Source organism: Tamandua tetradactyla, chromosome 5 (genome assembly GCF_023851605.1).
Source record: "Tamandua tetradactyla isolate mTamTet1 chromosome 5, mTamTet1.pri, whole genome shotgun sequence".
Lineage (NCBI taxonomy): Eukaryota > Metazoa > Chordata > Mammalia > Pilosa > Myrmecophagidae > Tamandua > Tamandua tetradactyla.
In genome coordinates this window covers 44,125,425-44,153,064 of record NC_135331.1, presented here as the reverse complement: position 1 = coordinate 44,153,064, position 27,640 = coordinate 44,125,425, and the positions used below count along the sequence as shown (strand labels likewise).

At 36.7% G+C, this 27,640-nt stretch overlaps 1 protein-coding gene and 1 non-coding gene across 5 annotated transcripts in view; one reads left to right on the top strand and one right to left on the bottom strand.

The window, feature by feature from the left end:
* ERICH6 (glutamate rich 6) overlaps positions 1–27,640 on the top strand; it is a 63,731-nt gene that overhangs the window by 10,734 nt on the left and 25,357 nt on the right. For 2 of the 4 annotated variants that reach the window (XM_077160774.1, XM_077160777.1), the window contains 11 exons: positions 1,084–1,146; positions 1,382–1,437; positions 1,545–1,661; positions 4,252–4,365; positions 6,803–6,960; positions 8,606–8,676; positions 9,552–9,697; positions 10,798–10,839; positions 15,660–15,745; positions 21,821–21,976; positions 24,128–24,356. In XM_077160774.1, coding sequence (XP_077016889.1) covers positions 1,084–1,146; positions 1,382–1,437; positions 1,545–1,661; positions 4,252–4,365; positions 6,803–6,960; positions 8,606–8,676; positions 9,552–9,697; positions 10,798–10,839; positions 15,660–15,745; positions 21,821–21,976; positions 24,128–24,356 — 1,238 coding nt within the window. The remainder of the gene's footprint in view (positions 1–1,083; positions 1,147–1,381; positions 1,438–1,544; positions 1,662–4,251; positions 4,366–6,802; positions 6,961–8,605; positions 8,677–9,551; positions 9,698–10,797; positions 10,840–15,659; positions 15,746–21,820; positions 21,977–24,127; positions 24,357–27,640) is intronic. The other 2 variants (XM_077160776.1, XM_077160775.1) reach the window with 2 other exon arrangements.
* Positions 10,314–10,416, bottom strand: LOC143685373 (U6 spliceosomal RNA). Its single transcript, XR_013176616.1, has one exon. It is a non-coding gene; the product is annotated as a U6 spliceosomal RNA (small nuclear RNA).

Sequence of the window (27,640 nt, the reverse complement as noted above, 5' to 3'; positions counted from 1 at the left end):
GTTGTGTCATATAATAAACTTCAGGGGTTGGTTGGTTTTGGTTTTGTTTTGTTTCGTTTTGAGCTTTTCCCAAAACAAATATTGCTTTGATGAAAATGCTTATGCATTCTTTTTCTTTTTTTTGTATGCTGTAAGGTAGGAGTCACATTTCATTCTTTTTCCATGTGACTATCCCATTATTGCAGCACCATTTGTTGATTTTTTTTCTTTTTTTTTTGAAGTGCTGGGAATTGAACCCATGTCTCCTGCATAGCAGACAAGAATCCTACCACTGAACTACCCTTGCACACTCTGCATTCATTTTTAAACAGCTATTTTGACATTTCTGATGGGTAAAATGACTGGAAACGTATTTATTTTTTTTCAGATACTCTACATTTCCTCCCTTCCCCATCTCTCCCCACAAGAAGATCAGCTTTTGAAGTCCATCTCTTTCCCTGAAACAGCTTTTGCTGTCCCTGGCTCTGTTGGGAAAAGGGGTCACTTACATCTCAGCAGCCCCCTTCCTTTGACTCTCCCTTAGTCTGTAGGTGCACTGATTGTTTTTTCATCATTCCAATCCTGTCTGCCTTATATCTTGTAGACCTTTACTCAAAGTCACTGATGTATTGATAGCCTCCTTCCCCATATCCATTGTTGCTCTGTAACCTGGGGAGGAAAGAAAATAAGCCTGGTAGTTTAATTAACTTTCTGGACCTGAAACCCCCCCAGCATCCTCCTCCCTGAAAAAACTCATACAGAATAATGGACATAAAGTAGACATGATAGCAAAAGAAACTGAAAACATAAGGATATGCATGCCATGATTATAAGCAAGTACAATAGGTATCTGTATAGTATTCTAGGACTAGAAAGGAGCAGAGAAACATTATAAAACATGATAAATTAGAGAGGTAAGTTTCCTAAGTTTGGTCCTTATTGTTGATAAAATGTTATTTGGAAAAAGACAAAAAGTTGGAAGAAAGATAAGACAAACATATATAAAAGGTATACTTATTTAAGAAATATATTTTATATTAAACTTCTTTTCTATTTTGTCAGAGTTGATGACAAGTACATCTCTTTTTTTTTTTTTTTTTACAGAGATGGAAATATCCCCTTTGTCGAAGAAACTTGAGCCTAAAAGTGTAGCTTCTGAGATAAGAGGTAAATAGGTGTTTAGAGTCATCCCCTTTTGCTGGCAAAAGCAAACTACCATTAACGAACCAACTTTAAAAGGTGCCCATACCCCTTTTAAAAAAAAAACACTTCCTGAAGACTGTATGCAAGAAGGTGGTAAATATTTAAGATTTTAGGTGTGTGAATGGAGTAGGAGGATAGAGAAATGGAATGCATAGCACAAAGGTGAACTTTTCTTCTAAATCTATCAATTTCTCTTCAGGAAAATGGGTAATTAATCCAGAAGAGTCAAAATTAAATATTTTGTGTCAGCTGGAGGTAAGAAATATTTATCACATCAACTAGTACACTATTCTTGTGCCTTAAAAAAGTAAAAAGATTGTTCAGTCTTCAATTTCTCACTCTCTCTTTTTTTTTTTATTTAGTTTAAGGAAGATTTCATAAAACTATTTGAGCCTTCTCTGAGAACTTTACCCAGCATTGGACCACCATCCATTCTGTCGTACAAACCAGAGATTTCAAATTTAAATATTAAATTTAAGGTGATTTTAATTCATATTCTTTAAAAATTATCATTATTGTAATAAATGACATAAAAAGCCACATGAGAATTTGCACAATAAATAGTGAACCTAGTTAAAAAAATAATCAAAGAGCTCATTTGCCTGAATTAGTATATAAACAGGGTGGCCAAAAAGCGTGGAAACATAGATAAGCATTTGTCTTATCTGATCATTTTAGTGCCTGTCTCAGTTTCCCAGAGCTGCTGTAACAAATTACCAAAGACTGGTTGGCTTAAATAACTGGAATTTATTGTCTTATAGTTTTGGAGGCTAGGAGTTCAAAATCAAGGTTCCGGCAAGATCATGCTTTCTCTGATCTGAAGTCTAGCATTCTGGTGATGACTTGAAGGCAATCCATTATCCAACTTCTGCCTCCATCACATGGCCACCTCTCCCACTGTGTACAAATTTTCTTTACTTATAAGGACTCCAGTAATACTGGATTAAGGCATAACCTGATTCAATTTGGTCTCCTTAACTAATAGCACCTTTAAAGATCCTGTTTACAAATGGTTCACATCCACAGGACCTGGGGTTGGGACTTGACCATGTCTTTGTCAGGCGACATGATTCATTCCCTAGCAGTGATCGATTAATGCTTGCACTTGATGGGTGATGGAAAGCTCAACTCAGTGATTCCAACAGGTGGCACCCCACCCTCCCCTCACGTCCCTGGTGGGATAATAATTTCCAAACGTGGATTGGATGACGTGGCCATTTGGAGAGAGTTGCATGTCCACCAGATTTGAACCCCCTTGATTACTTTCTCAGGGATACATGAAAATTTCAGGTTTATTCACTGAAAATAAGAGACCTTAATTATTCACAGATGCATGTGCAGGAACTGATAGATATGCTGTGGTTGATGCATTGATGCTGAGTTCACAGCACATTGAAGTATGCAATGCTAATGAGCAGCTACATGTTGTATGTATATGTAATGGATATTATTTTACAGTTTTATTTTACAAATGGGTATAAATTTGCAGTTTATATTTGCCCAGGTTTCTAGACTTTATGGTCACCCTGCTGACTCTTCAGGCTGAAATTCTTTATTCAAACATAGCACCCTCCTTTTCTGAGCCACAAAGCTTATATCCAGGCAAGTTTCTGGAGCTGGGGTTACAATCTCTTTCCCTGACACCCAGAGATAAGCCTGAACATAGGAAAGGCCTTAAGGCCTTTCTGCCAGGGAGCTGTCCCTGCACTAGCCCCAGGACAGAAATGGCTTCTGCTCCTAGGACATGCCTTTTAGGCCCTCTGAGACTGGGTCTAGCTCAGGGACAGGGGCAATTGGCTTGCTTATCTCCAGCCATACCCTCTTCAGGTACAGATCCACAAATGATCTTTTGAAGCATCTCCACCTTGCTTCACCCCTGTTCCTTAATGGAATACAGAGATCACCGGCTGAGGAATTCATTACCAAATCCCAGTGTGGAACAGGTTGTAAATGGCCTGACAGTGTTCTCTCTGCCCTAATCCATCATTTGTAACTTCCTAGATCTTTCATCTCCGTATTGTAAGGCTTCACTTCCCAAGCATTCTGCTTGTAGTAATATGCAATACTTCCTATCAGGTAGTCTTGATGATCTATAGATATTGGATATTACTCTAAAGTGGGGAATCCCTGGCTGCACTGGCCACTTCAGTCACCCTCTGAGCCCATGTAGGTGAATATTTTGCCAGTCCCAGATAATGATTGCCATAACAGATACAGATGTCCTGGTGATATTCATGATATACAAGAATCTCAGCCTTTTTCTGGGCTCAGGAGCCTTTTCTATCACAGACATGAATGAACTCAGGCCATTCGCGCGGCCGTAGTATGTCAAGCCATCACTGAGTCAGTTGAGCCCCTAACTTGGTCTCTCTTCTTTGCTTCTCCCCATCTCCCCCTCCTGAATTATCTTCACAGCACAGACAGGAGAATGTGTAGCCCCACCCTGAAGCTCCCTTGAGATGACTCTAATTTCTTTCAGACAGTTGATAACTGTAAAAGCTGGCCTACACAGGAATGTCAAGGCTTTTTCTTACCTGACACCTCTTGAAAGAGTATATGGTATTCAGACATCTGAGGCCATTTGTGTAAAATTGAATATAGGTTATCCTTTGTCTCTTGCATCTAATTTTGCACACTGTACATTCCCCTTAGGGGCTTTGTTATCAAAAAAGTTTACATTAGATGAGCAGTTTTCTTCTTATGTTGGGGACCCATTCCAAGGACCCACGTATCTCCTGATGAATTCAGTTCTGTCCTGGTGAACTGCACCAGACAGAAGTCCTCCAAGTGCCTCCTCAGTCTCTTTGAACCTCACAGCCTGTGAGAGGAAATGCTGTTGCCTTAACTGGAATATGCAAATTTTGCTGGCTTAGTGCCTTCTGGTATGGGATCTCAGTCCCTTGAAAGTTCCCCAGGAATTTCAGGGAGTTCCCAGGGTGCCTGACATTCCCTGCCACCTTGCTGTCCCACTGAACATACACTGATTCTGTCCAGAGCCTTGGCTCCTGCTGCTCACGGAGTCTCTTGACCTTGTTGTAAGTTCTTCTTTATTTTTCCCCCTTTATGAAGGATGAAGAGGAGGAGATATCAGCCCAGTGTGAATTTTGTGGGAGAGATATAAGAACATTTCTTTCCAGTGTGGATGTTTCTTCTGACTACAGTATCTATGAACTAACAAAACATGTAAGTTTAAAGCAGATTTACTAAGGGGAATAGCATTATTTTTAAACACGTGTATAGTGTTTCTTCCTGCATGTTTCATTTGTATTGCCATTCTTAAAACAGTTATGTGTTAATTATCAGGGAAATGCAAATCAAAACCTCAGTGAGATACCACTTCACACCCACTAGAATGGCTATAATCAGATAGTAATAAGTGTTGGTGTAGAAGTACAGAAATTGGAAACCTCACACACTGCCGAGGAGGGAAAATAAAGTAGTGCAGCTGCTTTGGAAAAAAGTGTGGCAGCTCCTCAAAAAGTTAAACATAGAGTAACTTTGTGACTTAGCAATTCCACTCCCAGATATACGCAAGAAAACTAAAAACATGTGTCCACACAAAACTAGTACATGAATGTTCATAGCATCATTATTCACAATAACCAAAAAATGGACACAATCCACATAACCATTAACTTATGAATGGATAAATAAAATGTGATAGATTCATAAAATGGAATATTATTTGTTAATAAAAAGAAATGAATTACCAACACATGTGTTTTAGTTAGGGTTCTCTAGAGAAACAGAATCAACAGGAAACACTCGCAAATAGAAAATTTTAAAAACTGTCTCACGTGACCGTGGGAACACAGAGTCCAAAATCTGCAGGGCAGGCTGTGAAGTCAGTGATTCTGATGGAGGGTCTGGACAAACTCCACAGGAAAGGCTCGCCAGACGAAGCAGGAAGAAGGGCCTGCCTCTTCTGAATCCTCCTTAAAAGGCTTCCAGTGATTAGATTAAGTATCACTCATTGCAGAAGACACTCCCCTTGGCTGATTACAAATGGAATCAGCTGTGGATACAGCTGACATGATTATGATCTAATTTTATGAAATATCTTCATTGCAATAGACAGGCCAGCACTTGCCCAGCCATATAAACAGGTACCACTACTTGGCAAGTTGATACATGAACCTGACTATTACAGTCCACCTCTTGTCAACTTGGCAGCTATACATATCACCTTAAACCATAACTAATTTCTATATAAAAAACAATAAAACACACATTTTTTTCTTTCACCTAACAATACTCGACTATCCTGCATATAACTGGAAACACATTAAATCTCTCCAGAATAGGGTGCAAGTCCTTGGGTAATATTCATTCTTAAACTTGATATCTTACAATTTAAATAGTATAACATGGACAAAACAGCATTACAGTCCTCGTTTCTGTAACTGATCATGTGGTCATAGTTCATATTTATCAACCTTCTTCCACTATCCATTCCATGTTCCCTTTACCCTCAGCAAGCACTTCAGCTGACCATGGTTCTTTGCCTGGTGGGGTGACCCAAACCTTCATTCTTGAAGTTTTAGAGCCATTGATAGTCCTACTTGGGTTGGGTTATTGCAGTTTTCCATTGATTTTAATCACAGGGCATGGTAGTACTAAAAGATACCCTAGGGGGATTTCCTGATTCTCAAGAAAACTCTTTTTTTACCTTCATTGTGTAGTTGCAGTTCTATTTCCCCCTGATAGTCAAGGTCAATCACCCCATACATACAATAATGTAATCCCCTTCTTAGCTAGTTGATCCAGGGGCATGAGTAGCCCAAAGTGACCAGGTGGCAGTCCTAGATTCCAGTTCAGTGGAATCATTGTTTTTCCAGGTGGAAGCACTCCCTCTTTTGGAACTAAAACTTGTAGACCAGCAGAGCTCAGGGTCACAGGGACAGGAAGCAAAAATTTTCCTAGTGGATCACTAGGGGTAATAGTGAGTGATACCACTCCCATTTCCACCCTTGTTTCCTGGACCCATGGATCCTGGCTATGGGAGAAACAGCACCATACAGTGGATGTTGATTCAGAGCATATACAGCTTCCTGGAGAACGTTACCCTAGCCCTTCAAGGTATTGACACCTAGTTGGTACCGTAATTGAGTTTTCAAAAGGCCATTCCACCGTTCTATCAATCCAGCTGCTTCTCGATGATGGGGAACATGGTATAACATGCTATAACATGGATGAACCTTGAAAACATTATGTTAAGTCAAAGAAACCAGTCACAAAAGACTATGTGTTGTATGATTCCATTTATATGTTCAGAATAGGCAAATCCATAGAAACAGAAAGTAGATTAGTGATTGCCAGGGGCTAAGGGAATGGTCAACGGGGAATTACTGCTAAAGTCTACAGTGTTTCTTTTTGAGATGATAAAAATGTCCTAAAATTGACTATGGATGGTTGTTTAACTCTGTGAATATACTAAAAAAAATTGTTGTACATATTAAATGGGTGAATTATATACCATACAAATTATATCCAAATAAACCTCTTACCAAAACAAAAAAGTGTTATTATATATTGTTATCCAAACCCCATTAACCATTTTTATTTTTTCCCCCTCTAATCATCATCTAGGACTTAGGAAAATGAACTCTTTATTTTTCAGAGCACTTGTTGTATCCATTTCCAAAATCTGCTTGAATACATCTTTGAAGAAGAAAAGAAAATAAAAAGTGTGAAAGCTGATTTGATCTGTATTGATCCACATGCAGCCCATGGCAGTGAAGTCGATAGACTCAAGGCCAAGGAGAAAGCCCTGCGCAGGTAACCCACCTTTGGTACTGGAACTCAGATAGGCCCACTTATAGAGAATATTTTGTAAAATGAACCTTTTTTCCAAAATTAATCATCTTGAAGACATATTTTCAGTGACAAAATTAAAATTAGTCATAGCAAACCTATTACAATTTTTGGTGGATGTCATGAGATTCAGAAGCTTTCAGAAATTGGAGACTCACTGATTTAAAAGCAGTGTGAAAGTTAGACAACTGTACAATTAGAGGGAACGCAGTCCACACAAGACTACCCTCATTTCTGATACCAGTTGCGTGTTTTGGAGCTTCCAGAAACCACCCTCAGGCTCAATAATTTGCTAGAAGAACTCAGAAATCACTAAGAGTTTTTTCATTTTATAACAGGGAAAGGAAACAGATCTAAATCAATCAAAGGAAGAAGCACATTGGGCATAGATCAGGGAAGCGCAAGCTTCTATTGTCTTCTCCCCACAGACTGGCATCTATGTGACAATATTAATAGAGTATTGCCAACCAGGAAAGCTCACTCAGACTTTGAGGTCCAGAGTTTTTATCAAGGCTCCTTCATATAGGCATGATTGATTGCCCACATGGCTGATCTCAGTCTCCAGTCCCTCCAGAGATTAACTGATACCCATGTGTTCTAGTTTGCTAGCTGCCAGAAGGCAATATACCAGAAACAGAATGGATTTTAAAAGGGGGAATTTAGTAAGTTGCTGGTTTACAGTTCTAAGGCCAAGAAAATGTCCCAATTAAAACAAGTCTATAGAAATGTCCAATTTAAGGCATTCAGGGAAAGATACTTTGGTTCAAGAAGGCTGATGACATTCAGTGTTTCTCTCTCAGCTGGAAAGGCACATGGCGAACATGGCAGTATCTGCTGGCTTTCTCTCCAGGCCTTTTTTTTTCATGAAGCTCCCCGGGAGGCATTTCTTTCTTTATCTCCAAAAGTCGCTGGCTGGTGGACTCTCTGCTTTGTGGTTCTGTGGTATTCTGTCATCCTCTTCTGCTCTTTCAGAATCTCCAGCTTTCTCCAAAATGTTTACTCTTTTATAGGATTCCAGTAAACTAATCAAGACCCACCCAAATGTGTAGAGTCACATCTCCAGCTAATCAAATTTAATATCCACAAATGATTGACTCAAATCTCTGTGGAGATGACCTCATCAAGTTTCCAACCTGTAGTACTGTTACTCCCACAAGATTGATTAGGATTAAAGCATGGCTTTTCCAGGGTATATGAATCTGTTTAAACTGGCACACCATGTGACCCAAAGCCCCCACCCTAAAGCACATTGTTAGAAACTGAATGACCACAGGCCCCAGGTGAACAAAGACACTCCTATCAGCTATGACATCCCGAAGACTTAGACGTTACTTCCCAGAAGCTAAGGGCAAACGCCAAACCTCTCTATGGACAAGGTTAAACTCTTTCTTCAAAAAGTACAAATTTATCTATCTCAGTCTCTCAGGGTAATTCAGAAATAAATACCATATTGGAGAAATTTATCCACTAAGTTTATATAGGCTGTATTCACAAGTAATAACAAATAAAAATGATAAAGTATGGCATTCAACTAATTAAAATTTAGAGTATACTGTTTTAACCTTCAACTACATTTCAAACTTATATATTATATATTTTGGTTTTATAGAAAACAGGAGCGACAGATGGTCAAACATCTTGCAATACTATCAAATGAACATTCTAATTTTACTGAAGAAGGTGAGTTCATCAATACTGATGCTATGTATCAGCTGTACAACATCAGAAAGCTGAGATGATTGACCAAGGGCTAAAACAGGTGTATTTTTAAATTTAAATTTAAATTTTTCATTTCTAAGAACAATAAATCCTGCCCAAATCAAAATGATCAGGAAATCTGCTGTTTCAGTTGCCTGATCTTTGTAATTCCTAGTCTTCATCTCGTTGTTATTATTGATTGAAATAAATAAGCAACATTCAAAGATAGCTACAAAGAGCTTTCAGCTCATTGTGTTTTCTTTTATTAAGGACATATTCCATTTTGTTTTCAAGCCTGGGTATGGAAAATCTTTCAAAAATAAATTAGTTTCTTTTCTTCTTATGTTGGTGCAATCACTTGGCTGGCCTTGTAGGTGTTTTTCTAGTACAGTCAGAGGAGCACTGATTTTAAAATCAAAAGTTATAAATTTATATCCTTGCTTCTGTCTTTATAGCCTACCTGATTTTGTAAATTCTTAATCTTTCTGTGCATCAAGTCTTCCTTTACTACTCAGAACTATTGAAAAGATATTTAGGGAACATATTTGTGTGGGTTTTTTCTTGTAACTAAATCCCTATTTTAATTTAATTGATATTCAACCATTTCTTATTAAAACTAAAGATCAGAAAATTCCACTTAGTGAAAATTATCATTTTTCTTCTTTTAGCTACCATAATGAAAGTCCTCATTTTTTTAACATAAGAAAATCCTAATTTTAACATAATGAAGGCCCTTATTTTCTTCCTTTAAAGAAATGTCTGATGGATTTGTCATTGAGTTTGAAATTTCATTTTAGAAGAGAAGTATTGAAAATTTTAAGTTGTATATTATTTTCATGTGATTCTTTTTCCATTAGATTCAAAGCACTTAAAAACTATTTCTTATCAACTTTCTGTGGATATTCCAGAAAAAGATTCAACTGATAAAACAATATTTGATTTTCTACTAGAAAACAATAATATACCCATTGTGTGTTGTGATTCTGGGATAGCAGGTGGAAAGGTAATTAGCTTAAAATTTTCATACTTGCTACTTTTAAAAAATCTGTTTTACCTAAAAATTATAAAAGCTCTCGTGAATATGGAAGCTAGGCTACAAAACAGTTTAGTTATTTGCTGAATATAATTATACAGATTTGACCTTTTAATTTCTACTGAAGAACTTTTAACAAAATTTTGTAAATTTTTTTTGGGTGGTTATTTTGATTAAGACCTTTTTACTTTCAAAATGTGGTCACTGCACATGAATGAACATTTGAGACTCAGGGTAAACTAGATAGAGGGGAAGAAGCTCCCTAAAAATCCCAGCTACTCTCCCCACAACTACAAAACGTATTAATATTTTAACAGTTTTACTAGACCTACATTACTCAATATGGTAGCAACTACCACATATGACTATTAAATTTTTTTTTAGTGTTACCTTTTCTTAAAAATAGTTTTATATATTCATATGTCATACAATCCACAAAATGTTCACAATCTCATCACATAGTCATGCATTCAGCACCACAATTTTTGAACATTTTCATTACTTCAAAAACAAATAAAATAAGAATAAAAAAGAACACCCCAAACATTCCTCCCATCCCCCTCATGACCCCATTATTTATTTATTTAAAAATATGGAACACTTCACAAATTTGCATGCCATCTTTGCTCAGGGGTCATGCCATTCTTCTCTGTATTGTTCCAGTTTTAGTGTCTGTGTTGCCAAAGCGCGTACTCTAGTGTATTTTAAAAAATATTTTCATGGAGATATCTTCACACACATACAGTCTATCTGAAGTATATAATCAGTGGCTCACAATATCATCACATAGTTGTGTATTCATCACCATGATCATTTTGAGAACATTTGCATCACTCAAGAAAAAAAAATAAAAAGAAAAAACTAATACATCCCATACCCCTTACCTCTCCCTCTCATTGACCACTAGTATTTCCATCCACCCAATTTTTTGTACCCTTTATCCCCCCTATTATTTATTTATTTATTTTTGTACTTATTTTTTTTACTCATCTGTCCATACTGTGAATAAAGGGAGCATCAGACACAGAGTTTTCACAATCATACAGTCACATTGTAAAATTGTCTTCAAGAATCAAGGCTACAAGGTCAAGAATACAGCTCAACAGTTTCAGGTACTTTGTACCTCTATCATTTATATATAATTTTATGTCTTTTTTTATTTAGTTGTAACAGATTTTTTCCATGATATTACATGGTTTACATTAACATCATTTTAATAACTAGGTTACTTTCCATATAGTCTTTATTACCATTTCTCTGTTATTGGACATAAATGTTGTTACCATTTTTTTTGTAATACCACACTAAACAGTTGTTATAACACTGCTTAGAATATTTCTGTGTAAAAATCTATTTCTACATAGGTATAGTTCCTTAGAATAGATACCCAGTAATAAATTACTGAGATGAATTTTGCTTCTCCTGAGTGATACAGAATTTAAGGAGTGGAAGTGGCTCCAATTGCCTGACAGAAGTAAATCCAAATCCTCTTCGAAGGAAGGTCCTCAAATTCAGTCCTCAAATTACTCCTACAAATTATTTTTTTTAAGCTCAGTTACCAGCACACAGTAAAAAAACCCAGAACACAAGGAAAGTCAACACCACAACTGAGAACCCAGAGGAATAATATTCAACATGAAAACATCTGCAAAGACTTTGGAAATTAAAGCAATCTATGTTTATAAAAATAGAAGATCATCTTGAAGATATATAGACGGTCCAGAAAACTATAAAGGGACATTGCAGATTTTAAAAGAAAAAAATAAACTTATAGAAATGAAAAAAAAAGAAATTGAAGACTCAGTATGAGTGTTTAAAAGCAAACTAAACTCCATTGAAGAGAGAACTAAAGTATCAACATACACCATGGGGGACACAAAAAGATGAGCAATGTGAAACAGAGGATATGATATGAAAAATTAAATGAAAGGTCTAAAATGTATTTATTCAAAATTTGGAGAAGTAGTGGCTGATAATTTTGAAGAACTGGTGAAAGAGACAATCTACCCCTGTGAGTAGTCCAATGAATGCTGAACAGGATGAATTTTGTTTCTTAATCCTAGATACATACCAGTTTGAAAGGATTATATACCCTAGAAAAGCCATGTTTTAATCCTTATCTACTTTTGTGGAGGCAACCATTTCTTTTAATCTCTATTCAGTACTGTAGGTTGGAAACTTGATTTGATTATCACAGCAGAGATGTGGTACACCCAATTGTGGATATCAACCTTTGATTAGAGGGAGATGTGACTTCACCTGTTCCTGGTGGGTCTTGATTAGTTTACTGGAATCCTCTCAAAAGAAACCATATTGGAAAGTGCATGAGAGCCACGAGAGCCCATATAGCTAGAGACCTTTGAAGATGAAGAAGGAAAATGCCCTCAGTGGAGCTACATGAAAACAAGAAGCCTGGAGAGACAGCTAGCAGAAATTGCCTTGTTTACCACATGCCTTTCCAGTTGAGAGAGAAACACTGAACATCACGGGCCTTCTTGAATCAGGTATCTTCCCCTGGATGCCTTAGATTGGACATTACTATATCCTTGCTTTAATCCATGGCCTTAGAACTGTAAACTTTGAACTTAATAAATTCCCCCTTTTAAAAGCCATTCTGTTTCTAGCATATCACATTCAGGCAGCTTGCAAACTAGAATGACACATCATAGTGAAACTCCAGAAAACCAAAGAGAAAGGAAATAATCCTAAAAATAGCCAAAAGAAAAAAAGAGATCAGTAGATGAGTCTACTGTTAAAGGAACAATGATCAGGTGACCTCCTAAGAGCAGTAATAGAAGCAGAAGGCAGTGGAATGACTTCATTGCCCTAAAAGAGTATAACTGCCAATATAGAATTTTATACCCAGTGAAAATATCGTTCAAGAAAGAATGCCCATAAAAGATATTTTTTTCTACCAGAAACTAAGAGAGTTTGTCATTAATATCTCCTCACTAAAGGAAATTCTTTTGGGTATTTGGATGGTCTGAGGTTCAAAAAAGAATGAAGACCAAAGAAAGTGGCATATGGCATATATGAATAAAACTAAAAGTTTGCTGAGAGTACAATAAAAGGAATGTGGGGTTTCAAAAAACAGTACAGAATAATAGAATATGGCAAAAATAGCACATTATTTAGGAAGGAGGCTACATGGAATTACAGTGTTCTAAGGTCCTTGGTTTGGAAAAACAGCAAATAAATATATTAACTTCAGACTTTGATAAATTAAGTTTGCTTCCTTAAATTTATAGAATAACCAGAAAAATAATAGAAATAGATGGTATAACTTCCAGATTAGTAGAGGTAAAAAATGTATATAAAATGATTTCTTTAAATACCCTCAAAAAAATAAGGCAGGATAGGGAAAAAAAAATTCATATAACAAGGAAATGAACTGAAAGCACCAAATACTGTCAGTAGTTACATTAAATGTTAACAGACTAAATGTTCCAGTAACTAGACAAAGGCTGTGGGATTGAATTTTTTTTCTTAAAAAGACAAAACCCAACTATATAATGTTTCGAAGATTTACAATAGATCTAAAATACAGGGATACAAAAAGATTAAAAGCAAATAAAATTATATACCATGAAAATACTAACCAAAAGATTATATTTATAACCTTTATTTATATCAGGTATGAAGTGTTACTAGAGATAAAAAAAAAAAAAGTCACTTCATGATGATAAAAATTTCAATTCACCAGGAAGATATAACATTACAAAATCCATACCACTACCACCCCATAATACAGCCTGGAAATATATAAAATAAAATTTACAGAGATCAAAGGGGGAATAAGGAAATCCATGCTTGTAGTAGTATATTTTACTTCTCTCTCTCAATTGAGAGGACTACTAGTACAAAAAAAAAGTAATATTATAGTAGATTTAACAAATTTAACCTAATGTTCATGGGTTGGACAATTAAATATTTTAAAGGGTCATTCTTCCAATATTGATATATAGATCCTGTGCTGGTTTGAAATGATGTATGTGCCCTAGAAAAGCCATGTTTCAATCTAAATCCCATTTCATAAAGGCAGGATAATCCCTATTCAATACTGTATGTTTGAAGCTGTAATCAGATCATCTTCCTGGAGATGTGATTTAATCAAAAGTGGTTGTTAAACTGAATTAGGTGACGACATGTCTCCACCTTCTTGGGTGGGTCTTGATAAATTTCTGGAGTCCTATAAAATAGGAAATATTTTGGAGAATGAAAGAGATTCAGAGAGAGCAGAGCAAAACGACATAGTCCATGAGAAGCCGAGTCCACCAGCCAGTGACCTTTGGAGATGAAGAAGGAAAGTGCCTCCTGGGCAGCTTCATGAAACAGGAAGCCAGGAGAAGAAGAAGCAGATGATGCTGTATTCACCATGGGCTTCCAGAGGAGAGAGGAACCCTGACCATGTTCACCATGTGCCTTTCCAGATGAGAGAGAAACTCTGCCTGTGTTCGCCATGTGCCTTCTCACTTGAGAGAGAAACCCTGAACTTCATCGGCCTTCTTGAACCAAAGTATCTTTACCTGGATGCCTTTAATTGGATGTTTCTACAGACTTGTTTTGATTGGGACATTTTCTCAGCCTTAGAACTGTAAACTAGCAATTTACTAAATTCCCCTTTTTAAAAGCCATTCTGTTTCTGGTATATTGCATTCTGGCAGCTAGCAAACTAGAAAAGATCCAATGCAATCAAAATCAGATTCTAACAGAGTTGTATATGTGTTTGTATTGGGGGAAAAAAAAGCCTTGACAAGTTGATTCTAAAATTTTTGTGGAAATAAAAAGCACCTAGAATGTTCCTGAAGAAGATTAGGGTTGGAGGGTTGTGAGTGCTACCAGACATTAAGGCCTAGTAAATATATATATAGTAATTAAGACAGTGTAGTATTAGAGCAAGATAAACAAGGAAATCCAACATGCAGGATAAAGAGTCCAGAAGCAGACCCATGCATGCATGAACATCTGATTTATGACAGAGGTGGCATGGCACAGTAATGTGAAAGGATAATCTTTTCAGTTGTCCTGAAGCAGTTGTTCATGAGTCACACTAGCCCACCGCCCTTGTCCCTTCCTGCATGATCTGGAAGCTGAAGCTTCTGGGCTGTGAAAACAAAACAGCTGTGGCTTTGGGGACCATAACAGATGACCTGCAGACATAGAAGATGCTCAAATTGAAGGTGTGTGTTCTGTGCCGGGAGGCACATCCTTAAGGCTCAAGGCAAGATCCTCCCCTTGGATCAGCTGGCCCTAGACTCCCCCAAGGGCTGCCGCACCATTCTGCTCTCCCGTTCCCGCAAGGGCCTGGAGGTAACAGGCATTTTGGCAAGGTCCCAGGAACCCCACACAGCCATACCAGACCCTACAGCCGCCCTAAGGGCCCAAAGTAAGAGCAGCAATGGAGGCTTCAGCAGGCATGCCACAGCTGCAAGAACTAGCCCCAGATCCTGATGTGATTAAAACGACCTTGGATGCAAAAAAAGTTTTTAATTAAAAATAAGATTTATTGAAATATAATTTATATGCAGTGAAATTCACCCTTTTTAGGTGTGCAGTTCTCTGAATTTTGACTTATGTATATAGTTGCATAACTCTACCACTGCACTCAGGATAGAGAATTTCTGTCATGCTGAGTTTGGTTTTTACCTTCTTTTGTTTTGTTTTCATGGTAATATGTGCATAAGGTAAAAAACATGTAACAGATCTTTAAAGAGATATTCAGTGTTAGATTTCTATAGAAAAGTTTAACAAGTTATACTGTAGAGGTTGGGGACTATCTTTAATGATTCCTAAGGATTGTTCCCTATCTCTGAAACCATACAAAATGGTTTGTATCACTGTCTCAGAACCATTGTGCATTGTTGTCATACTTAATGCCTTGTATCTAAAGCCATTAACAGTTAAGTGCCTTTTAATTTCCTGTGGTGTATAGATCATGGCCAAAGAGTTCTTAGAGAAGCACTACAAACACGGGAGCAAGTTTCTGACGTCATTTCCAGATGGGGCAACACAAATATTGTATCCTTTCTTTTGACAAGTTATTTTTATTAGCATATATTTTTCCTTGCTGTTTTTTATGTCTATGAGCCTATATAGAGATAGTTATTTAAAATTAATTGTTCAACTATTTGTTCATAATATTTTATAATGTGCCCCCTTAATATAATAATATATAATATTATGAGAATATAATAAGCAACAAATATAGATATGCCACCATTTTTATAACCACATAGTAATTTCATTATAGAGATGCAGTATACAAGTCACTTAACCCAACCCTTTTGCTGAACAAAGGTAGTTTCGAAAATTTTTTGCTATCATATATAACAGCTAAATGAACAGCTGTGTGCATACTTTGCTGCATGCTTGTCCTTCATGTCCCTGAATTAAATACATAGGGGTAGAAATTCTGGGTAAGAAATTATGGACATTTTAAAGCTTTAATAATATTTGCCCCAGAGAAAATTTGTACCATGAACAGCATGTTATTTTGATTGTTATTTAATAGAGAAATTCAATACATATTTTATGGAACACTAGGTTTTTAATCATTGGAACCTGTCTGATGGCCAGGCCATTTTATATCCCTAAAGAAAGACCTTACACTATCTTATTTATTTATTTATTTATTTATTTTAAATGCAAACACTCATAATTTTTGATCATTCATTCTACATATATAATCAGTAATTCACAATATCACATAGTTGCATATTCATCATCATGATCATTTCTAGGAACATTTGCATCTATTCAGGAAAAGAAATAAAAAGAAAACAGAAAAAAAATTCATACATACCCTACCCCCCACCCATCCCCCTCACTGATCACCAGCATTTCACTCTAGATTTATTTTGACATTTGTTCCCCCTATTATTCATCTTTATTCCATATGTTTTACTCATCTGTTGATAAGGTAGATAAAAGGAGCATCAGACACAAGGTTTTCACAATCACACAGTCACATTGTGACAGCTATATCATTATACAATCATCTTCAAGAAACATGGTTACTGGAACACAGCTGTACATTTTCAGGCTCTTCCCTCCAGGCTCTCCATTACATCTTGACTAACAAGGTGATTTCTATTTAATACATAAGAATAACCTCCAGGATAACCTCTCAACACTGTTTGAAATCTCTCAGCCATTGACACTTATTTTGTCTCATTTCAATCTTCCCCCTTTTGGTCAAGAAGGTTTTCTCAATCCCTTGGTGCTGAGTCTCAGCTCATTCTAGTGGTTTTCTCAATCCCTTGATGCTGAGTCTCAGCTCATTCCAGGATTTCTGTCCCACATTGCCAGGAAGGTTCACACCCCTAGAAGTCATGTCTCACATAGACAGGGGGAGAGTGGTGAGTTTGCTTGTTATGTTGGCTGGAGAGAGAGGCCACATCTGAGCAACAAAAGAGGTTCTCTTGGGGGTGACTCTTAGGCCTAATTTTAAGTAGGCTTAACCTATCCTTTGTCAGGTTAAGTTTCATATGAACAAACCCCAAGACTGGGGGCTCAGCCTATAGCTTTGGTTGTCCATACTGCTTGTGAGAATATCAAGAATTCAACTTGGGGAGGTTGAATTTTCCCCCATTCTCACCATTCCCCAAAGGGGACTTTGCAAATACTTTTCCACTCACTAATCGAATCACTCTGGGATTCATCAGGACATCACTCTGGACAAACCAACAAAATCTCATGTCCTACCCAAGGTTCCATGTACTTATGTTGTTCAACCAGCTATCTACATAAGTTATATTAGGAGATGCACTAGTCAAAATATAAATTTTGTACCAAATAGACATTTTTTGCTTGTCTCACACATACATTCAACTTTTAAAATATTAATTACCATCTATTTTCAGCACCGTGCAGTAATGACATTCCTTTGTTCTTCCTCCTGCAAAAACATTTTTTCAATTTGTACATTTAGTCACTATCATTATATGCTCTAGGCATTCCTAGATTATACCATCTCAATCTTTATCGTCTGTCTTTCTTTGTGATTTTATTTATGCCCCCAGCCTTCCTCCCTCTATCATTCTCACATTCAGCTTCATTCAGTGTTTTAACATAATTGTATTACAGTTAGGTAATATTGTGTTGCCCATTTCTGATTTTTTATATTCAGTCCTGTTGCACAATCTGTATCCCTTCAGCTCCACTTACCCAATATCTTCCCTATTTCTATCTCCTGATGGTACTGTTACCAATGAAATATTCCAAGTTTATTCACTAATGTCAGTTCATATCAGTGAAACCATACAGTATTTGTCCTTTTGTTTTTGGCTATTCTCACTCAGCATGTTCTCAAGGTCCATCCCTGTTGTTGCATACTTCATAACTTTATTCTGTTTTACAGCTGCATAATATTCCATCATATCTATATACCACAGTTTGTTGATGGACATTTTGGCTGTTTCCATCTCTTGGTAATTGTAAATAATGCTGCTGTAAACACTGGTGTGCAAATGTCCGTTTGTGTCCTTGCCTTCATGCCCTTTGAGTAGAGACAGCATATAGATGGGTCCTGTGTTTTAATCCATTCTGCCAGTCTATGTCTTTTGATTGGGGAGTTTAATCCATTAACATTTAGTGTTATTACTGCACAGGTAATACTTTCTTCTACCATTTTGCCTTTTGGATTCTATATGTCATATCTAATTTTCTTTTTTTTTTTTACCTTTACTCATAGTCTTCCTTTCTACACTCTTCTCCACACCCCTCTCGTCTGTCTTTTCTTACCTGTCTCTAGTGCTCCCTTTAGTGTTTCTTGCAGAGCTGGTCTCTTGGTCACAAATTCTCTCAGTGATTTTTTGTCTGCAAATGTTTTAATTTCCCCCTCATTTTTGAAGGACAATTTTGCTGGATATAGAATTCTTGTTTGGCAGTTTTTCTCTTTTAAGAATTTAAATATATCATCCCACTGTCTTCTTGCTTCCATGGTTTCTGCTGAGAAATCTATACATGGTCTTATTGGGCTTCCCTTGTATGTGATGGATTGCTTTTCTCTTGCTGCTTTCAATATCCTCTCTTTCTCTTTGACCTCTGACATTCTGATTAGTAAATATCTTGGAGTATGTCTATTTGGATCTATTCTCTTTGGGATACATTGCACTTCTTAAGTCTGTCATAAGAGTTGGGAAATTTTCAGTGATAATTTTCTCATTAGTTTTTCTCCTCCTTTTCCCTTCTGTTCTCCTTCTGGGACACCCACAACACGTATATTCATGCGCTTCATATTATCATTCAATTCCCCGAGTTCCTGCTCATATTTTTCCATTTTTTCCCCTATATTTTCTTTTTCTTGTTGGATTTCAGATGTTCCGTCCTCCAGTTCACTAATCCTATGTTCTGCCTCTCGAAATCTACTATTGTAGGTTTCCATTGTTTTTTTCATCTCTTCTACTGTGCCTTTCATTCCCATAAGTTCTGTGCTTTGTTTTTTCAGACTTTCGATTTCTTCATTTTGTTCATTCCTTGCCTTCATTATATCCTCCCTCAATTCATTGATTTGGTTTTTGATGAAGTTTTCCATGTCTGTTCGTGTATTCTGAATTGTTTCAGCTCCTGTATCTCATTTGAATTGTTGGTTTGTTCCTTTGACTGGGCCATGTCTTAAATTTTCCTAGTGTGATTTGTTATTTTTGCTGGCATCTAGGCATTTAATTACCTTAATTAACTTATTCTGGAGATTGCTTTCAATTCTTTTACCTAGCGTTTTCCTCCTGGATGAATTTGTTGTCTATCTGTTCTTTGACATTCAGTTCAGCTTTATCTACATCTCTAGCTTAGGTTTTGTTTAACAGGAGAATTTTTCAGTTCTTGTTTTCTTGCTTCTTGCCCTGTTTGTATGGTGCCTTTTCCCCCCACCCTTAGGCGGGTCTACTTAGGTATTATAGACCCCAAGCCAGATTTTCCCAGATCAAACTGGCCTTCTGTCAGGAGGAAAGAGTCACCTGTGTCAGTTTTCCCTGAGGGTGAGACCCAGCAGGTTGAAAGACTTTCCTGTGGAGTCTCTCGACTCTGTTTTTCTTATCCTGCCCAGTGAGTGGTGCTTGTCTGGCTGCAGGTCCCACCAGCATAAGATGATGCAATACCTTTAACTTTGGCAGACTCTCCCTGCTGGGGACATGATGGAGACAGAGGAGAGGTTGTAGGCTGGTTTTAATGGCTGCTAATTACCAAGCCCTGGTGTCTAAATTCCTTGAGGGAGGGATTGGCTTCACCCCTCCCCTGGGGAAGGCACAGGCTTCAGACAAGCCCTCAAACGAGCTTGTTTCTACCTATGTCTGGGGCAGTTGCAGCCTGAGAAGCCCTGCTGCTGCATCCAAGGGCAGTCAAGCCTTTGTAGAAACACATCCACAAGTACCTCTGTTTCTTTTTTTTTATTTTTTTATTTTTCCATCAGCCCTGCCCCCTTGGTGCCGGGGCAAAAATGAGTGACCTCCACTTTGACCAGGTTCACCTGAACTGGGGGCCTATTTTTAGTATTCAGAATTTGTTAATTAATTCCACAATTGGCATTTGGTTGGGCTCAGCCCCTGCTGCTGGTAAAGTCTTTTTCCTTTCCCCTGTGGGAAGCAGCCTGTCAGGGAGGGGTGCCGGCCACCACGGCTTGGGGAACTCATGGTTCTGGGGGGCTCGCTGATGGTCCAGCTGGTCCAGACTGGGGTACGCTGTGTGTCCAGTCACTGACATGGCCCAGGAGCTGTTCTGTACTATTTCTGGTTATTTAGTAGTTGTTCTGGAGGATGAACTAAAACACGCACATTACTAAGCCGCCATCTTGGCCTGGAACCCCTCTTTCATTATCTTAAGGAAAGTTTTTAAAGTTTAATGAAACAAAGAGTTCTTTTCGGAAAACTGGGGCCTTCCTTTTGTAAAGAAAGTAACTTTTAGTTATAGATTCCTAGATATTTAGTCAAAACCCAATAAGAAACCAGAAAATGACTTTCATGGCATAGAAAAAACATAATGAAGTTTTAGTTACCTAAATCCTATGAGAGAAAGTTCAAGTTAATTTTTAAATTATATAAAAATTTTTTAATAATTTACCTATTTTTTATTATTTAGTTAAACTTTCATACCCTGGCATTAATTTTTCTTAACTTTTTTGAAGGCTGTGCCCGATTTTCAAAATGATTCAGAATAAGCAATATTGTTACTTCATTTCTGGACTTCTGATCAGCTTAGATATTGGCTGAGTATTAATATAATGAATTTATTTTATTGTTTAGTGTAATGAATATATTTTATTATTTTTGATACTATTGGAAATGAGATTGTTTTCTTAATTTCATTTCTGGAATGGCCACTGCTAGTGTATAGAATTAAAATTTATTCTTGTATACAGCAACCTTGCTGAACTCATTTATTAGTTCTAATATATATTTGGGGGGGGATTTCTTAGGATTTTCTATATACAAGGGCATGCCATCTATGAATAGAGATAGTTTCAGTTCTCTTTACAATCTGAATGACTTTTATTCGTTTAATTTTTGCCTGAAACTGCCCTGGCTAGAACCTCCAATCCAATGTTGAATAGAAGTGAAAGTGAACATCTTTGTCTAGTTCCTGATCTTAGGGGGAAAGTGTTAGTCTTTCACCACTAAATATGATATTAGCTGTGGGGTTTTCATAGATGCTCTTTATCAGGTTGAGGTAGTTCCCTTCTATTCCTAGCTTGTTTAGTATCATTATCATGAAAGAGTGTTGGATTTTGTCAAATCTTTTTTTTTTTGTATCTGTTGAAATGATCATATACCTTTTGTCCTTTATTCTATTAAAATTGTATATTATACTTGAATGATTTTTAGGTGTTAAACCAACCTTGCATTCCTTGGATAAACCTTACATCATAACAGTGTATAATCCTTTTTATATGTTGCTAGATTCAGTTTGCTGATATTTTGTTGAGAGATTTTGCATTTCATAAATATATTTTGATGTACATAAAAATTGTTTAAAATTTTGTAATAACCATATCTTCCATTTTCAGAATGTTTTATAGTTTCAAAGGCTTTTTCATAAATTTAATTTATTCCCAGAATAGTCAAGGGCCAGAACAACTCATATGACCTTATCTGAGCTCAGCTATCCATCTGGAAACCTAGCTATCATCAGAGTTCCCAACAAGATAAATGGTTTCACTTTTATAATCCAGGAAGACATGTCCACTAATCCTGCAATACTGGCAGTGCTGAATTCTTCTGGCAGAAGTTCTTGTTATCATCCCAATGGAAATGTCTCGTAGGTTTCTGGGTTCCTTCTGCTGCCATTTTGTTTTTCAGTTTTGTGATATTTCATTTTTCCTTTTAAATGATTAAAAAATGATTTTAAGATTTAGTTAAGTTAATGGTCTTTGCACAGTTATGTTCAACTCAGAGAAATTTTTTATTTATGCCATTCCATAGGTGCCTCAGTAGGAAAATCCCAGGCAACTATACAAAATGAAGCCCATTATACTCTTTCTGTAAACAGCAAGAAAATATGAACTTTACAACTGCTATATAGAAAAGAGTCTCTAAATAAATTATATGGACACTGTATGGATTTTGGATATGAACCCACATAGTCTCTGTAGAGCTTGTGTCCTGATAATGCTAGACTGCTTCATCAGTAGCAATAGTTTGCCAATGGACAGCTGCTACCCTGTGTTGTTTGTAATCATCTGAGATATATCCCTACCTAGTAAGCTTCCCATAGCCAAAACTAACAAGAAGGAATTAAGATCCTGATTCCATTTTGGTCTACTAACTTATGTACTCTATGACTTCATATTATTTTGTTTAGCTTCACAAAGTAAAATTGGGGTTATAGCTTCAAACATGATTTAAACACTTCAAACTTTACAGAAAAAGACACATCCTCCCTTTAAATTATTTATAGATATAACAATCTCATCTTAAGATGCTCTTCCAATAGTTGGCAAAGTTTCTACACTGTTGCCAATACATGATAAAGTTGGACACAGTGAGCTATTTGTCTTTTTAGTTCAAAGCAGTAGGCTTTTTTGTTGATACATCACTACCATGTATATTGGAACATTTCTACTTATTATTCAGAGTTTTATAGTAACTCTGTAATTGATGGAGCACTATATTAAATCTCACAAGACTACTCTCCTATGAAGTAACTCCCCACCTCCAATTGAACTTCTAGGCACTCTGACACAGCTTTGATACATTCATAGCACCTTCTATATCCTTCTCATATTGCAGTCCTTCTCTCCTGATGGAAACAGTACCTTGATGGCACATCCTGAACTGTTATTACATAGCAGTGTATCTACACACAGTATAGACTCAAATAATGTCTGGTAAATGAACAAATGACTGATTTATCTGGATAATTTTAGCTGAATATTATTTATACCCACACTTTTACCACATTGAAGAAAAAACTAAGTCACTCCCTTCCCGGATATAGTAAGAAAATCACCTCAATTTCCTATTTGTGCTTTTGTTATTATATTACTGCCATTAATCAATACCAGGTAAATGAAATGTTAGTTACTTTACCCTTGAGGGCCCTCATGGCCAATTTATCTACTTTTTAAAAAATAATTCATTATCAAATTAAGCCAATTTTCTAAGTATCTGCAATAGTGCCAATTCTCCCTCTCCAAGGTGGGGATGGTGGTCCAAGTTTGAAGAAGTTGAGAGAGTACGAGAAGTAGATAATTGAGTACAATGGCATAGTCATTAATTCCACCAGATCACAGATTGTGTTGGACTAAATTTGTATGTAATATAGTTAAATATGGCATTAGTGATGCTAAGAGAAAGGAGAGGCCAGGTTAGTCTATGTTCTACCTTCTGCTCAGTTACAGAGCTCTTCCCTTCCACAGCGATCTCAGAGATGACCCCTGAGCCGCCCCTGCATACCCCTACTCCTGATGAGAGGCCTCCCAAGATGATGCCTGGCTCCCAGTTGGAGGGTGCTGTGAGAAAACAGCTCATTTGTTCTGAGGCCAATTCTGCCCCCTCCAGAATTTTTACCCACTGGTCTTCATTTTGATGTAGAGAAAAGCTAAGGACTGGTCTCCTTCCCTCTTTCAGTGTTCTAAGAAGGCAGGCATAGTTTAGTCTCCTGCATCTCTGATTTCCAGATTAAACCTATCCTGGCCCTTCTTTATCCTTTCCAGCACATAATTTTCTGGACCCTCTCACCTATGGACCCATGGTGATTTATCAGTATGGTTTCAAATTTGACCCAGTAATTCAGATTAGGATGTAATTTAGTCGTAATACTATCCCTTCTAAGATTACCTGAGGTTTTTTACCATTCATGTACTATTGGTTAGCATGAATGTTACTCCACTTGGTTAGTAAGAGGCAGGACTAACTCAAGGCTCCATATAGCATTACTGTTTATGATTTTTAATTTTCTCCCATGCAGGTTATACATCAATATCTTGGGAGGTCAATGTTTGGATCAAGCAGGCAACAGAGTAAGGGCTTGGAATTGGTCAAGTTCTGTTGCTTCCTCTTCCTTCATTTCATTTAAACCCATCTTTCTGGCTCTGAACCAATATGTCGGAATTCGCATCTTAGAACAAGACAAAATTTCAGTCACTTTTCTAGCAATGGGTCAACAGGCAAGAATCAATTTTGGAATCAGAGTAAAGGTATGCTCATTTTTAAAACAGCTTAAGTCATTGAGAATAATATGGGCACAGTAACTTTTCGTTATTACTGATAGATTGTACTTGTGCATGACTCTGCTGTCCATGATGGATTTTGAAATTCAATGAAAACACAAAGTGAAAGTTTTATATAGAATTCTTTTTAGTTCAGATTTGGATGCAGATAACTTTATTGTGTTTACTCTGTGGCTGAGTAATGCTGCTTTAGGAATTTGATTTTGGGATATTGTTTTGTGTTTTCTCTTTTTTCTCTGTGTTATAGTAGAAAGCCTGAAGCTTAGTCAGGAGACCTGGGTTCTAATCCTAGAACCCAAGGATAATTCTAATTCAAAACTAAGGATAAGCCCTGTCTCCTTGGAGCATCTTCCCAGACCTCTTAGTTCTTCACCCAGTCAGAATTCCTCCTGTCCTTCCCTAGGTTTAATATGTACTCATCTCTGTCCTAGCACTCACTAAATTATCCTTCCTTATCTCCATGGATGCTTTTCCTACTGGATGGTGAGCTCCTGGAGGGCACAATCTTTTTCTTGGTAATTCCTTTATCGCCCATACCAGGCCCAGGGCATGGCCCGGAGAATATACCCAGTGACCGGCAATAATGCATAATTGTTAAGAACATGAGCTTCAGGATTAGAGATAACGTTTCAAACCTCAATTCTGTCATTTTAGATAAGTGACTGAATTTAAATTCCAGTTCCCTCATCTACAAAAGGAGGATAATGATTCCTACCTTATAGATTACTGTGAAAATCCAATGAGAATGCAACGTATTAAGTATAATACTTGGCACTGAGTAAGTACTCAGTAAATGGTTGCTTGATATAGATGTAGATCTAGATATGAATAGAGCTATCTATATCTAGCTGTCTAATACATACATAACATATATAATATGTGACTTAGAACAAGTCTCTTTAACTCTGAGGACTTAGTTTTATCAATATTAAAGGAAGAGATTCTTCCAAACTTTGAAGGTGTCTTCCACCTCTGAAAAAGTCCATGTTTTTAAGTATGTGGAAAAATGACCTCAGTATTCCATTGAAGCAGGAATATCTCATGCACACCAAACAAAAGGGAAATTTCACATTTAGATTCATCTAACATATAGAGAGTCCATAGAGTCAGTTTTAGTTTGCTAAAGCTGCCAGAATGCAATATACCAAAAATGAAATGGCTTTTAAAAAGTGGATTTATTAAGTTGTAAGTTTACAGTTCTAAGGCCATAAAAATTTCCAAACTAAGGCATCCAGAGAAAGATACCTTGACTCAAGAAAGGCTGATGTCTGTCTCATAGGAAGGCACATGGCTGGCATCTGCTTGCTCTTGTTCCAGGTTTCTTTGCTTTCAACTTCTGACGCCAGTGGATTCCTCTCTAGTGTATTGGGCTTTCACTTAGTTCCCCCAGGATACACCTCTGGGCTCTGGCCTGCTTAGTATCTCATGGGAAGGTTACATGGAAACATCTGCTGGGCTCTGAAGCATCTGTTCTCCAAGCATATGCATCTGAGGATTCTCCAAAATGTTTCCTCTTTTAAAGGACTTTGAATGGGTGGAGTCACATCTCCATCTAATTAAAAGGTCACACCCACAGTTGGGCATGTCACATATGTGTGGAGATAATCTAATCAAAAGCTCATGCCCACAATTGAGTGGGTCAGTCTCCATGGAAACAAGCTAATGAAAGGTTCCACCCTAAACAATAGGTCTGGCCCCACCAGATGGATTAGGAAAAGGATATGGCATTTCTGGGATACATAACAGTTTAAAACCAGCAAAGCATCTAAGCCTTTATTCTGCTACTTTCAGTCAAACCAATTACTGCAGCCAAATGTTTAGGCTCCAGACAAGTTTCTTTCTTGATTGGGCATTTACAAACAGCCTCCTTTTGATTCAGTACATTCATGGTAAATGCATTCATACCTAAAATGAAAAAATGTAAATCACTCTCTCTCTCCTTAGAAGTAAATTTTAATTAGGAAAAAGATTAAAGGAATATCTTTGTAAACTATAATTCAGCTATAATAGTCTCACTCAATTTGTGGTTTGTATCAATCATTATTCAAACAAACTAATAAAAAAATCAAGAAGAAAGGCATGTTAGTGCTTCTATCAGGGTATATAGGAATTAAATTTAATTTGCAATTGTAGATGAATATGGAGCATTTGACTATGGATTAATGAAAAGAAAAACTTAATAGCCATTAGGCTTTTAAAACTCTAATAACCAAACATCTAAGTTAATATAATAACTTCCTAGCACATACATTTCTTTAGAATTTCTCTCTTAGACTGAAGAATATGATTGAAGAATTTTATTTCTAATTAAAAATGATATATGTGACTTTTAGTAGGTAAGTCATATTGTGGTAACTACATTTAAAGACAGTGTGACACAAAATGGAGAGGAGGGAGAAATATTAAATCACTAATAAAATTCCAGTGAGTAAAAAATGTCCCTAAAAGAGGATGCAAATAAATAAGATCAGAAATGGAAGAGGTGATATAACCACTGACCCCACAGAAATAAAGGAGGTAATAACAGGATGCTACGAACAACTTTATGCTAATAAATACAACAATGTAGATCAAATGGACAAGTTCCTAGAAAGGCATGAACAACCAACTTTGACTCAAGAAGAAATAGACGACCTCAACAAAGCAATCACAAGTAAAGAAATTGAATCAGTCATTAAGAAGCTTCCCAAACAGAAAAGTCCAGGACCAGATGGCTTCACATGTGAATTCTACCAAACATTCCAAAAAAAATTAGTACCAATCCTGCTCAAACTCTTCAAAAAAATTGAAGAGGAGGGAAAGCTACCTAATTCATTCTATGAAGCCAACATCTCCCCCATACCAAAACCAGACAAAGATATTACAAAAAAAGAAAACTACAGACCAATCTCTGTAATGAATATGGATGCAAAAATCCTCAACAAAATTCTAGCAAATCGAATCCAGCAACACATTAAAAGAATTATACATGATGAACAGTAGGATTCATCCCAGGTATGCAAGGATGATTCAACATAAGAAAATCAATTAATGTAATACACCATATCAACAAATCAAAGCAGAAAAATCGCATGATCATCTCAATTGATGCAGAGAAGGCATTTGACAAATTTCAACATCCTTTCCTGTTGAAAACACTTCAAAGGATAGGAATAGAAGGGAACTTCCTTAAAATGATAAAGGGAATATATGAAAAACCCACAGCTAATATCATCCTCAATGGGGAAAAACTGAAAATTTTCCCCCTAAGA